The sequence below is a fragment of the Acanthochromis polyacanthus genome, chromosome 15, assembly GCF_021347895.1.
Source record: "Acanthochromis polyacanthus isolate Apoly-LR-REF ecotype Palm Island chromosome 15, KAUST_Apoly_ChrSc, whole genome shotgun sequence".
NCBI classification, from domain to species: Eukaryota; Metazoa; Chordata; class Actinopteri; family Pomacentridae; genus Acanthochromis; species Acanthochromis polyacanthus.
This window is the reverse complement of record NC_067127.1, coordinates 22,920,860-22,935,865: the sequence shown is the minus strand read 5'-3', so window position 1 is coordinate 22,935,865 and position 15,006 is coordinate 22,920,860. Positions and strand designations below refer to the sequence as shown.

Sequence of the window (15,006 nt, the reverse complement as noted above, 5' to 3'; positions counted from 1 at the left end):
CATTGTTCCTCATCTACCTGTTTCCATATTTTAGCTGCTACTTTAATGATTAAGCCACATAAGATATATATACTCGCATGCAAAAGAAACGCAAGTTTCTTTTACCCGATGAAAAATTAAATTTGGTTTCCCAAAACAAAATGCATTTGGTACTTTGTGGTGCATGGTGTGTTCTTAACATTTTCTGTTGCGTTTTGTAAGGTTGGTGTGAAAACGGAAAACGAATCGTCGCAATACACCAATGCATTGATGATGTGGACACGATTCACACTTTGCACGTGCAATTGAATATGCACGATTTATCGACACCTTCAGTGGGTATAAATTTCATTCAAGATCATAGGCATTTCACTTGCTGTTTAACTATGCCACGCTTAAACCAAATTGAGAGGAACCAAGCCATTGGACATCTGCAAGCTGGAGAGTCTGTCCGCTTCGGGGAAGGTCATCGGTGCTCTGTGTGGTGTTGTATCGACGCTGGAGACGGTAAATGGTGGTGATGTTGACATTAAAGTGACGGGCAATGTCTCGGACAGACTCTCCAGCTTGCAGACGTCCGATGGATTAGCATAGTCTGCTGACTGTGAAATGGAAAAATCTTGGGAAGAAAAAAGCACAATTTTCACTTTAGTTATTTATATCAAACTTTTACTAACTACTCAGTCAAATAAAAATATCCCTTGATGACTTTTATTGGGTTCAGGACTCAACCTGAGGACGGTCGATATGCAGTAAATTATTTAATCTTAGCTCATCAACACTGCCTCTGTGTGACAGCTCACCTGTCTGATATGAAGAAAACTACACATTGTGGCTTCCTGTTAAATCCTGAGCAATCCTGTCTCCATGACACGGATCATTTATAAATTAAAGCTCCACGCAACGTTGAATTAAAGCTGCACGCATGTCAAGGTTTGCCGTACATCGGGGTGTGACACAGTGAAGGTGTCGAGATGTTGCTGACCAGTTGCAAGGACTATATCACAAAATTTGTAGAAACGGTACGTTCAGCCATAGAGCATTTTTCAGAGTTACAGTGTGCTTTATAAGGTGACAAAATGACACAAACAAGTCTTATAAAAAATACTAAAGCTCAATCTGGTGTTTTAAAAAGAGGACAAAATATATTGAAACCAGTGTATACAGGCACATACTGTGAGCCAATATAATGAGACTAAAACATACTGAGAGTCAGTTTAAATCGACTGATACATACTGCTAGCCAATCAAAAGAGGATAAAATGTACCAGGAACCAGCTTGTCAAGGTTGAAACACACTGGGAGCCTGTATAAAGAGGCAGAAATAGCTGGGAGCCAATGTAAAGAGGATGAAAGAATAATGAACATGAATATGGACAACCGATGAACAATGGGTACATCACAGTGTAAAACAATTTCCTCTCCAGCAGATGGCGCTATGACTGTTATTGGATATTGGCATATGGATGTGATCAGAGCAGGACTGTGATCAATCATGTGAAGTTTGAGGAAGATTGCAGCATCTACAGGGGATTTACACAGCACTTCCGTGTTTCATCACAAAGCATCAAAATTCTAGGCAACTACCTTAGACTTTCATGATACATTTTGGTAACTTTTTTTCACTAAGTCTGGTTGTATGTACTGTCAAAATCTGAGGTGACTTGGAGTTACCCCCTTTTAAGTTCATAGGTCTTGAAAATGAGAAAAAATCATCAAATTTCCCACAGTTAATGCAAAATGGCGGACTTTCTGTTGGGTTTAGGATTTGTGAACCGCACACTTTTTTTTGTTCAACCTGATGTGCTGCATATGCCTACCAAATTTGGTAGATGTAGGTGAAACGTGCTGCCCGGAGGAGATGTTCCAAATTTTGCAGGGGGCAGTGTGAAGCCATTTTATCACACGCATGTACACTTCCCATGAAATACAGTGCCTTGTGAAAGTATTCGGCCCCCTTGAACTTTTCAACCTTTCGCCACATTTCAGGCTTCAAACATAAAGATATGAAATTTTAATTTTTTGTCAAGAATCAACAACAAGTGGGACACAATCGTGAAGTGGAACAAAATTTATTGGATATTTTAAACTTTTTTAACAAATAAAAACCTGAAAAGTGGGGCGTGCAATATTATTCGGCGCCCTTGCATTAATACTTTGTAGCGCCGCCTTTTGCTGCAATTACAGCTGCAAGTTGCTTGGGGTATGTCTCTATCAGTTTTGCACATCGAGAGACTGAAATTCTTGCCCATTCTTCCTTGCAAAACAGCTCGAGCTCAGTGAGGTTGGATGGAGAGCGTTTGTGAACAGCAGTCTTCAGCTCTGCCCACAGATTCTCGATTGGATTCAGGTCTGGACTTTGACTTGGCCATTCTGTCACCTGGATACGTTTATTTGTGAACCATTCCATTGTAGAGTTGGCTTTATGTTTTGGATCATTGTCCTGTTGGAAGATAAATCTCCGTCCCAGTCTCAGGTCTTTTGCAGACTCCAACAGGTTTTCTTTCAGAATGGTCCTGTATTTGGCTCCATTCATCTTCCCATCCATTTTAACCATCTTCCCTGTCCCTGCTGAAGAAAAGCAGGCCCAAACCATGAGGCTGCCACCACCATGTTTGACAGTGGGGATGGTGTGTTCAGGGTGATGAGCTGTGTTGCTTTTACACCAAACATATCGTTTTGCATTGTGGCCAAAAAGTTCCATTTTGGTTTCATCTGACCAGAGCACCTTCTTCCACATGTTTGGTGTGTCTCCCAGGTGGCTTGTGGCAAACTTTAAACGAGACTTTTTATGGATATCTTTGAGAAATGGCTTTCTTCTTGCCACTCTCCCATAAAGGCCAGATTTGTGCAGTGTACGACTGATTGTTGTCCTATGGACAGACTCTCCCACCTCAGCTGTAGATCTCTGCAGTTCATCCAGAGTGATCATGGGCCTCTTGGCTGCATCTCTGATCAGTCTTCTCCTTGTTCGAGGTGAAAGTTTAGAGGGACGGCCGGGTCTTGGTAGATTTGCAGTGGTCTGATACTCCTTCCATTTCAATATGATTGCTTGCACAGTGCTCCTTGAGATGTTTAAAGCTTGGGAAATGTTTTTGTATCCAAATCCGGCTTTAAACTTCTCCACAACAGTATCTCGGACTTGCCTGGTGTGTTCCTTGGTCTTCATGATGCTCTCTGCACTTTAAACAGAACCCTGAGACTATCACAGAGCAGGTGCATTTATACGGAGACTTGATTACACACAGGTGGATTCTATTTATCATCATCAGTCATTTAGGACAACATTGGATCATTCAGAGATCCTCACTGAACTTCTGGAGTGAGTTTGCTGCACTGAAAGTAAAGGGGCCGAAAAATATTGCACACCCCACTTTTCATTTTTTTTTTTTGTTAAAGTATAAAATATCCAGTAAATTTCATTCCACTTCACGATTGTGTCCCAATTGTTGTTGATTCTTGACAAAAAATTAAAAATTTTATATCTTTATGTTTGAAGCCTGAAATGTGGCGAAAGGTTGAAAAGTTCAAGGGGGCCGAATACTTTCGCAAGGCACTGTATAAAAGTTTTTGCAAGTTCCGATGTGTGTGCATGTTCAGGCCCTCAAAAATGCCCTTGTTGTCACCTGTTATCAGATTAACAGAAAGGACTGCATGTCTGAAAGGGGTTTAACTAACACTAACTCAATCTTTGGTACAATCTCATTTCAAATATCACTTTATTTCATCATTCAACCTGATGTTTTGGGAGTATCTACCTCTTCCTCTCTCCGTGACCTTTTAGTTCTTGCGTAGCTACAAGCTGATAATCCCACTGCTAGAAATTAAAATTCAGAATCCTTTCTGCACTTACACTTGACTATTTCTATTGCTTTCAGGTCTTGAAGTTCAAAGACTTTAATTCAGCTTCCACTCACCATCTCAGATGTACAGCGCCCTCCATAATTATTGGCACCCCTGATTAAGATGTGCTCTTTAGCTTTTAATAAATTCATTTTTTTTCTAAATAATATAGGACCACAATGAAAAAAAGAGGAAAATCCAACCTTTAATTCAAGTGCATTTATTCAGTGGGGGAAAAAAATCACACATTAAGAAATAATTCTTTTACATCAAATCATGTGTGCCACTGTTATTAGTACACCTGATGCTAATACTTTGTACAACCCCCTTTTGCCAACAAAACAGCCCCTAATCTTCACCTATAACACATTTTTGTACAATTTTCAGTGTGAGAGTATGATTCTGCAATAAAAATTGAATTTATTTTAAGGCTTTCAACACATCTTAACCAGGGGTGCCAATAATTATGGAGGGTGCTGTAACTGCAAATGACAATTGTCGAACACAATATGAACTTTGTTGTATGTTGTATTTTTCTTATTTTGCACACGTCTCATTATGCAGTCAACTGTATCATACCCCTGTAAAGTCACTGGATTTTTGCATTTTGCTTTTTTAGCATTTTTTTCTTTTTTTTTCATTGCAAGCTCTCCTCTCTTTTCAGACACAAGTTGCTTTGCTGACGAAGTATCTGTGGATAGGAAAATACTGCTACGAATCACGGAACTTTGCCACGGCCATGCAGGTCCTCGGAGGCCTGGAGAATGTGATTGTCAGGCAATTACCAGTAAGGCTGCATATTGTAAATTCCTCCTCATTCAAGCACAGAGTCGCATGCCCTCAAGTTAAATGTTTTCTTCCGCTGTGATAGAACTTGGACGGTATTCAATTAGTTTCACAAATGAGGAATTAACATTAATGCATTCAAATAAGATGTAGAGAATGTGAACGCGCCGAGGAGGAATGTGGTGGATTAATTAAAAAAAACAACCTCACAATTCAACGACACCAGTGTTGAGAAAGTAGAATAAATTTCCGTATTCACATCTGTGGACAGGTTACATTCATTGATTCGGGTGTTACATTGAAGCCACTGTATAATCTATTTTCATGTTAGTGATTCTAAATAAAACTAGCTACTCTTTTGCCAACAGGCTTGGAAGCATCTGCCTTCTAAGGTGTGTGAGATCCTGGAGGAGCTACGAGCTGTGCAGGTGTGTGTGTTTGAGAAGCCACACATGGATGATGTTTGTAACTGAAGGCGAGGATGGCCACATATTGTGAAACTGGGCTGCAGGGCAAACAAATCAATAGAAAAACAGCTCCAAGCAACTTCCCTGTGTGCTGTGAGCTTACAGCTGGCTCCTTTTGAAAGCTAACCTTAAAAGAACCTGGTGCATCAAACAACACGCACCACTTTCCAATTTTTTCTATTTAGCTGTAATACCTGTACGACAAATTGCTCAGTTAGCTTTCAGATCTAAAAAGGTTACGTTTATGGAAAATACTCAGTCGTTCAGTTATATCACGCTGCTAAATTGGACATGCTTATCGCTGCTTCATGTGCCTTTGTTTGATTGGAAATTTTCTTTCCAGTGAATTGTGAAAAATTGGCTCGCTTTCTCAGGTTTTTCTGAAGAGTGATGACCTGTGTCTTATGGGGGGAGAACACATGAAGAAGAGGCCCACCCTGCCGTCAGCACACATCCTGGCCATGCATGTCCAGCAGCTGGAGATCGGAGCCTTCACACTCACTACTGGAGCTTACAAGTGGACCAAACTCAGGTATGCAGTTAATGGTTCAAGCTGTGATTAGTCCACATAGTTCCTGTGTGTTGGGGACACGTGTCCATATTTATTTATGTGGCCTCACCACCACACATATGGGTGGGGAAAGTACTGAAGTTCGGCTGATTTGACTGCTAACAAGGCAAATGCTTCAACAACTTTAGTTATTTATGTGATTTAACTACTTCTAGATTTACATTTTTTCCTAATATGTCATGAAAAAAAAGATTCATACCCTTCTAAGCAATCAATGACAAGGACTTACTTTGTCACAACAACAATTGCTTACAGCTTTCCTCTGACAATCTCCAGGTCTTTGAGGTTGTAAGTCTTCATTCCATCACTCTGATGTTCAGTTTTCTTCACAGATTCTTAAGGTATTCAGGTGTGACTTCTTGACCACTTTGGCCTGTGTTTCAGATCATTGTCTTGTTGGAAAGTTCAATACCGGCGTAGGCAACAAGTTTTTTTCTGCAGACTGACAGACGTTTTTCTCCAACACTTTATTGTCGTCCATCTTTTCTCATGATATTGCTTACTTCTCCTTTGTTGCACCAAACAAAAATCATGTCGCTGTGCTGAAATAACATTTTCATCTTGGAGAAGCAGGATCCCCCTGTATCAGCACCCATGAAAACCAGCAGTGGGCAGTGGCTTCCAACAAGATCCTCTGAGGATTTTCTCTGTGTGGAACTCTTGGAATTTTTGGTTCTGGTTTGCCCTGTGGCCACTGGCATGTGAAAACACTTGGATAGGACTTTGTAGAATTTCCCATCTTGTGAGCAGCAACAATGTGCAGTTTGTTTGTTTTTTTGTCAGTGATGGCAACTAAAAACAAGCTCACTTAACTCTCTGGTTTAAGCCAATACTAGCAATAGATTAGCATTGTTGTGTTAGATGTGTTGCTCTAGAACATAGCAGAAACAACCCGGAACATTTGGAACATTTGGACTTAGAGGTTTTTGTAGTAATGTAAAGAAAAAAAAAATCATTAACAATTAAAATATGTCACTCTTTTCTCTAACACAACAGCTTACCACCTTTTATCACTGGTTTAATTCATTTCCAGTCAGAAGACAATTATTTGTCAAACAAAAACTGCACTGATATGAATCATTTTGGGCCTAACTATGAATCTACAGTCAAACCCGAACTTATTCATACCCCTAGCAAATTTTGACTTAAAGTTACTTTTAAATGTAGATAAAAGCTGAAAAGTAATTTTCTCCTCTTGTACAGCATCTTAATATCTTTTGAGAAACACCTGTGTCATTTCCAATCAAAAAAAACTTGCTGGTTGAGTAAAAGTACCTTTAAGTCAAATTTTGCTAGGGGTATGAATAATTTCAGGCTTGACTGTATATATTTAAAATAATTCTTACATATACACACATTAGAAAAACACATTTCCCACGACATTCTGACCAGTCATCATGATTATTAACTAATGACTTGCTGATCCCAACTTTGTGCTTTAGCTCATCCAACAGCAAATGATATGTTTGTAAAACCGCTAGCAAAGAAATTATGTGCACTATTGTTCAAAAGTTTGGGGTCACCCAGGCAATTTCATGTTTTCCATGAAAACTCACGCTTCTATTCATGTGCTAATATAATTGCATAAGTGTTTTCTAATCATCAGTTACCCTTTCAACATGATTAGCTAACACAATGTAGCATTAGAACACAGGAGTGATGGTTGCTGGAAATGTTCCTCTGTACCTCTATGTAGATATTCCATTAAAAATCAGCTGTTTCCAGCTACAATAGTCATTTACCACATTAACAATGTCTAGACTGTATTTCTGATTAAGTTAATGTTGTCTTCATTGAAAAAAAAATGCTTTTCTTTCAAAATTAAGGACATTTCTAAGTGACCCCAAACTTTTGAATGAGATGTTTTGAAACTGGTCCAATTTACAAACAGAATGGTAACAAGCAACCAAAGTCCACCCGTACAACATGAAATATTGCTACTTCTGGTGTCAGTAGGAAGATAAAAAGACAGAAGGTCTCTGCAGAACACATTCTAGTTTTTGAGAATCATGGAGTGAACGACTACAATGGGTCTCTTGATTTAGAAATGTTTACAAGGAAAAGTGTTCCCTTCTATCACTGTAATCATGATTTTACTGCATGTTCAAGTTTCATTATGTTAAAGACATGATGCTTGTCGAACATGCATACGGCCTGGGAAATTAGCCTAGTACCTATCCCTGTAGTGACGCAAAATATGATCAGTTATTGTCATTAACTTGAAATTAGCTCACTGCCCACATTCCATGTATCTGTCTATGACAAAGTTGGGCAACTCGATAAGAGGACGCATTTTCCTGTGTCCTTCTCTTTCTCTCCAATATGGCTGACCAGATGCTGAGGTCACAACAAGTGGCGGTTGGATGGTAATGGCACAGCTGTTGAATTTGGGTTGTTGGTAGGAGTGCCCGTGTTGCACCAGATGGTGTCTGTGGGATGGGGTTTGATTGGAAAAGAGGTTTCAGGCCAGATGCTGAGAGGTGACTGGGTGTAGCCAGATGCTGGGGTCAGGAGATCTCACAGAGAAAGGCAGAGACACAGCTGGTTACTGTGGACCCTGGGTTATCCCAGCTCTCTCCAAATCAGGTCACAGACAAAGCTGCTGATGCTGAGAGGAATAACTGATATGATATGCATTGAGATACACAGTATATCCTTCCCATGTTGTCACTGTTCCTTTGTTCTGTGTCCCTATTTCATGCTATGTCCATCCTCATCCATCTGTCATTGTTTCTAGGAGCATAGCAAAGGTTGTGAGTCAGGTCCATGCCTTCCAGGAGGCTGTCTACCCTTACACCCCAGACAGGGAACTGCAGGCGTACCTTCGTCTGCGAATCGCCCGGTTTGCCACAGCTGACATCCACCGCTTGGCCGGCAACAGCGATGCCAACTTTCAGCAGTCGAGCGAGCGACAAACGCGGAGGATCCAGGACAAGCTGAGGAGGGTTAAGGCCACTTTCCAGTGAGACCTGCCTCCGTCACACTTCTGAGCCCAGAGTCAGACACCAGCACCAGGTCAACATCCCATGTCAAAGCCCAGTCTATGGCTCCGAGCCCAGACCACAGCCTTCTGTTGTCCTGGCAGCAGAGCCGAGAGGACCAGAAAACTTTTTCTAATGTTATGTGTTCGCTATTTGTCACTCCCTAACAGAAGTCAGTAATATTAGTTTAGATTTCTGGGCAAACTTCATCCTTAACTTACACCCATTATACACAGGTTTTGGTAGTGATCCCACATCTGGTTGATTCTGACGGAGGCATATTTTCCTACATAATGGCAAAAATAGTGGGTGATGTCTGTAATTGGCAATGATTCTATCTTAACTCATACTGACACTCTTTGTCATTATTTGTGCAGTGAGCCTGTGATTTTCTAGTTAAGGCCTCCATATAATCATATCAAGACTAAACATGGCAGGACTGTAGAATTCAAGTCCAACATCAAAAGTAGGTTACCTAAATGGAAGGTAGGTGAACAACTGCTCCAGATCCTGAGACTCCTGAGAAGTTTCAAATGTAGCAATGTAGTAAAATGGTTAATTGTAACTTTGTATTGAGTTGGAATCTCTAAAGCACAACATCATCCGATATGTTAAAGGGGAACTTCGTTTTTTTTCAACCTGGGGTCTGTTTTCATATGTCATTTCATATGAAAACACAAGTTTTGGCGCGAGCTCTTGCGCGATTTCGGAACGATATTTGCTTTCTGGCATCCTGAGATTTGGATACAGACCACAACAGAGCGATCGCCAGGTAATGTGGAGGTTTTCCTTTACTTCTCATCTCTAGTATGTTGTGGGACACTCGTTGAGACTGTCCGAGCCGGTCAGTGTGGGGAAAAAAGCACGTTAGGGCAGACTTTGACGCGGGGGGGCCAGCTGCCCCATACTTTTCGCTAGCTGAGCTGCTAGCTGAGCTGCTAAGCTGCCTGCCTGGCTAAATACTGGAGCTATGTCGAAAATTCATTTCTCCATCACTCACATGTATGAAATGACATATGAAAACAGACCCCAGGTTGAAAAAAAAAAACAAAGTTCCCCTTTAATTCTTCGATTGGATTTATATGTCGCAGTTTTAGTTCAACAGAGACGTTTTAGTGCAATAGTCTAGTCCTCCTTTTTTCAGCCCTGCTAGGATAGGAAATGACAGTTGGATTCAGCATGTTTGCACTACCATGCGAGTACGTTGGCACGCTGGCATCTACCACATTTACCACAATGCACTGCAGTATTTAAACATAGCCTTATTGAACTGCTAGCATGGCTGTTGTGGATGTGCTTTAAGAACAGGATTCTGCATTCAAACCTGGTGCCAACTGACTTGCACTGAGGATTGCAGGCGCATCAGCAAAAAACATTTCCTAACTTCCACATTTGTGTCCATGTTGTTAACCTGAGACAATATTTTCTGGAAACTTTGGTTGTGGTCTCAATTTTCTCTGAACAAAAGTGACAAAAGTGCTGGAAAAGGACTTCATCGTTGGTCTATTGGTCATAAAACTCTTTTCCAGCTCCATTATGACGATTGTTGGTTACAGTGTTTCTATAGCTACAGGTTTTTAAAGCTGTATTTCTAAAAGACTAGTGTAGTAAATCAATTATCTAAGTTGAAACACTACCCAGCCTACTTCATTGCAAATGCATGTCAGGCATCCTTAACATGTCCTTCATCCCCTGCAATAGTTGAAATGGGGGGGGGGGGAATTCTTTTACAGTGCATATTTTAAACATGTTCTGAAAGGCGTTCATTGCGTTGTTCTACACACATGGTAGCAGAAATTGCTGTGCAGTTGAAGAAATGTAGCTTAAAGGAGAAATTTAAATTCAGGCTATTTTCAAATCAAATCAAAACTTTATTTACATAGCACTTTTTATACAAGAAATTGCAATACAAAGTGCTTTACAGATTAAAAACGATGCCTCACCTTCTACCCGTTCCACCCCCCCAACCCCCCGAACCCACACAGTACAAAGAAGACACAAAGGAACACTCAAACTTCTCCACCACCCACCCCCACCCCCAACCCCAACCCACCCCGCAAACATGCAGAGAAGTGACTGTCATTAAAATAGTTAACATAGGGCTGGGTACAGACGAACCAGGTGAGGAAACACCACCTGAGAAGCCGTCTGCATTTCTCACCTCTGCACAGCTGGCCAGTCACTGTGTGAAGTGGGTACAAAGGTCAAAGTGTTGGACACACTTCATTATTTCAGCTGATACTGTGCTTGCAAGGTGCATATTATTAAATGAAATGATGTTTAGAGGGCCTCTCCACTCATTGATTAAACCCTAAAAGCTCATCCCTGTATATCAGAGTTACGTATTTATGAGGCTTTTTTTTTTACATGAAAATAATCCATTCATGCCTTCAGTGGTGTTTCTTTGAGAATGTGCAGATTTCTAAAGTTCCCACTCACCTCTGACTGTTCAAATGCTTTAAAAATACTTGATATGATACAGAGCACTTTCCAAAATCCTCCTGACAAAGTGATTGACAAGACAGAAAAATGAATAGGCATGTTGTAAATTTGTCAAGTTTTAAAAGACAAATGAAGTTTTGTGTATAATAAAACTTTTTTTGAAAAGGTAAAAATATTTCATTTTTTTAAAAGGCAGTTCAAAGGAAATCTAAGTAAAATCAGAGAAGGTTCTCTGATAAAAGTATGTTTCAGGAAGAGACTTTAAAGAGGTCACTGACTTAACTGACTTGATTTCCTCAGGCAAATCCTTCCAGAGGGGCCCTGACTGCAGTTACTGTCCTCTTTAGCTTTCAGTTGGCCAGTGGAACAGACAAAAGACAGCTGGCCGAGGATCTCAAAGTGCATTTATACTACCGCTCAAAAGTTTGAGTTCACTTAGAAATGTCCTTATTTTTGAAAGAATGGCAGTTTTTTTTTTTTCAGTGAAGATAACATAAAATCAGTCTAGACATTGTTAATGTGGTAAATGACTATTCTAGCTGGAAACGGCTGATTTTTAATGGAATATCTACATAGGGGTACAGAGGAGCATTTCCAGCAACCATCACTCCTGTGTTCTAAATGCTAGTACATTGTGTTAGCTAATGGTGTTGAAAGGTTAATTGATGATTAGAAAACCCTTGTGCAATTATGTTAGCACATGAATAAAAGCGGGAGTTTTCATGGAAAACATGAAATTGTCTAGGTGACCCCAAACTTTTGAACGGTAGTGTATGGGCATACAGTACTACGAGGTCAGAGATATAGCTTGTAGATAGACAGTTAAGGGCCTTTAAACGTAATCAGTAAAATTCTCAAATCTGTCCTGATGCATACTGGGAGCCAGTGCAAAGAGGCCCAAACAGGAATGATGAGACCCCACCTCTTTGTTCTGTATAAAAGCCTTGCAGTTGAGTTCTGCACAGTCCATCAGTAGATTCTTGATTCAGCGAGGTGAAAATGATGTTGGAGTAGTTCAGATATGGTGAGCTAAAAACACGCAAAAGGGTCTCTGTGTCTTCAAAAGTTAACATAGATGATTTTTTGAAAATTAGACGATAAAACATATTTGTGGAAGCTTTGTGATGTGCTGATTAGATTACTGTCAAACCTGACACAAGGTTTATTTACAACAAATTTAATGTGGTCTGAAATGGAGTCAGCTGATATCAGAATCTGTTTCTCCATGTGCTGTGGCCCAGTAATTAGAATCTCTGTTTTATCTGAGTCCAGATACACAATGGCAAGCTGTAATATTAGAGTGAATCAGATATGCATGTTTAAACTGGAAACTAAGTGTGAGGGGGAATAATGGTACGGCAAGTGTCACTCTGTGAGCTGAAAGCTTTGGTTCCTGATGTTTATGTTTGAAACCTTGGAATACTGAATCCATGTTTTTGAGACGGTCGTCAGTATGCTGCAGTTTCAACGTGGAAATGCTCATCCACAATGTTTACTGCCTATTTTAGTAAGTATTTGTCTGCTAGCATTTAAAAAAACACAACTTATGGACTTGATAACACGGTTTTAAAAAAGGAAACACTAAGGATTTTCAGCAGAGGGGTTTTCTTGATTATATCACCACACAGCAATTCTTACCATTAATCATTTCAGTGGAGGAATACTGTGCATAATGATCAGAAGGATTAAAGAATCCTTGGACTTTTGGAGCCCAACTGCTATTTTTTGCATAAGAAACTCCTGGCAGGTAAATTCATCTTTGCCAGTCAATCAAATAAAATCAATTTGATGTTGCTGAATTGTGTTTCACTCATACAAATGACTTCATTTACTGAACCATTTATTGGCTGTATATTTTTGCTTGGCATACAACAACACTTAACCTCCCCTTGTTTACCAATCAAGGAGTTGAAATGGGAATTATATGACCACACTGATAAAGTAATATGTAATATAAATTCCATTTAAACGGTACAATGTGTAATAATTGCAGTTATTATCAATGGGGTGTGATGAAGGGCAGAGGCAAAGCTTACTGTCTTGACAAAATCTTACCGTTACCTTGCCAATGATAGAACATAATGAGATGTCAGTGTGCAAAATGCTATTTGAGGAATGATGTTCAGTCAGCGTCTATTTTTCTATTTTCCTGCCTGCTCTCTCTCCTCTGTGGTCTTCTGCCGTGAAACTCACCGTGGAGATGGAATGTGACGTGCAATGAAGATTTGCTTAATTTACCCAAATAAATGAGATTTTATAAGCCCTTCTCTTGCCAAAGCGTATTATTGTCAGACAATATTCGTGCTAGAGTGGCTGTATGGCAGGTTGCTAGAGCCCTGTTCTGTCAGTCAGGGGATGTGGGACTGGTGGCGATGCTGGAGCTCGAGTTTCCTTCCTCCTACACTGTAGAGCAGGAGTGTCAAATTCATTTTAGCTCAGGAAAATCATAACATACTAACCTATAAATAGCAACAACTCCAACTCTTCCCTTTAAGTACAAAAATTTATGTTCTGAAAAAGTTCACATTTGAGGAATCTATCTTTTTACAAACTATTTTGAAGAACCTGAAATTTCTTAAAAAATGAAAAATGAATTCAATTTCAACAATACTTTGCCTCAGTTAATCATTTTCCCATAACTACTTAGAGATAACAGTGTGTCTACAAAGGCCCCAAACATTTAGTCACAGATATCTGAAACTGAATAATATAGTATTTTACTTTACATTCAAATAACACAAAAAAAAACCAACTCAAATTATTGTAAAAATGAAACACAAAATGACAAAAAAGAGACAAATGACATGAAACAAAAAGGAAAAAATTAGAAAGTTACAAAGCAACAAAAAATTGACAAAAATGGATATATGGCTTATGATATATTGTAAACTATCAAAGGCTTGGTTGACTCAGCTTACACATCAGTGGTACCGTATTTATTCCATGTTTTATTTGCTGTTTGCTAACCCTACTCTAATCACAGTAACCTTGTCAATGGTAGTTTCTTCTCAGGAGTAGAAGCTAGATATTTAGCTAGCTGTTACTGCTGACCAAGAGGACAAACTAACTGATGGAAAACAGGAAAGAAAAAGTAAAAAAGGATTTGTCTTTTCCCAATAATATGCATAACAGGGTTGCATGAGGTGTCTGTAGGTTCTCATTCATTCAGGTCATAGTTATCCAAAGTAGTTTAAATCAATCCACTGGACTTTAAGAAAGTTCCTTGAAGACTTTTCACCTCTCATCCAAGAGGCTTCTTCAGTTCTGGTGGTAGTTGGTGTTGCCTCAGCTTTTAAACCTCTGTGAGGTGTGTCCAGGGCTAATATTCCAACGACCAATGCCAAAACTCATCTGAATACTCAACGATGGTCGTTGTGAGTATTAGTGGAGGTCATTGAAATGCACAGATGTCACTGAGCCCTCGTGTGCTAATGGTGGTCATTAGCATGAGCCTGCTGAGTAGTTCTTTTGGGGAGTTTTGAAAGGACCTGATTGTAAATGGCGAAAGAAGATGTTGCAGGGAAGTTTCCAGGGAACCATGGGATGTGACGGATTGTTTATTCTCCTGCCGGCGCTTCATGGCTAATTCTAGCAACAATGAGAAGAAGCTCGAGTTGGAAGACGCTCCGGCGTCATTAAAATCACCCGTTTGGGATCAGGTTTCCCAGTGAACAAGAAAAAGTAGAAAAACAAGTGGACAAGACGAAAGCCCTGTGCCGACACTGTGAAGCGGTCCTCAACTATGCATCCTGCAGCATGTCAAACTTAGACACACATTAGAAAAAGCACCATCCAAGCGTAACTATCCCCGCTGCTAGGAAAAAACAGCGAACTGTACAAATGATGCTCCCAACATCATTTCATCAAACCCTGCCTAGCAGTTCCGAACGGGCTAAAGCAATAACCAAGTCCATTGGTGTTTTCATGGCAGCAGATC

General features: G+C 40.0%; 1 protein-coding gene across 3 annotated transcripts in view; it reads left to right on the top strand.

Moving 5' to 3' along the window:
• Nucleotides 1-15,006, top strand: part of LOC110967811 (kinase non-catalytic C-lobe domain-containing protein 1) — a 62,863-nt gene that overhangs the window by 41,114 nt on the left and 6,743 nt on the right. Inside the window, exons 28-31 of one of the 3 annotated variants that reach the window (XM_022217533.2) lie at nucleotides 4,487-4,609; nucleotides 4,977-5,036; nucleotides 5,450-5,607; nucleotides 8,384-13,332. In XM_022217533.2, coding sequence (XP_022073225.2) covers nucleotides 4,487-4,609; nucleotides 4,977-5,036; nucleotides 5,450-5,607; nucleotides 8,384-8,612 — 570 coding nt within the window. In that variant the 3' untranslated portion in view covers nucleotides 8,613-13,332. Of the gene's footprint in view, nucleotides 1-4,486; nucleotides 4,610-4,976; nucleotides 5,037-5,449; nucleotides 5,608-6,030; nucleotides 7,137-8,383; nucleotides 13,333-15,006 lie in introns of those variants that run through there. The other 2 variants (XM_051960095.1, XM_051960096.1) reach the window with 2 other exon arrangements.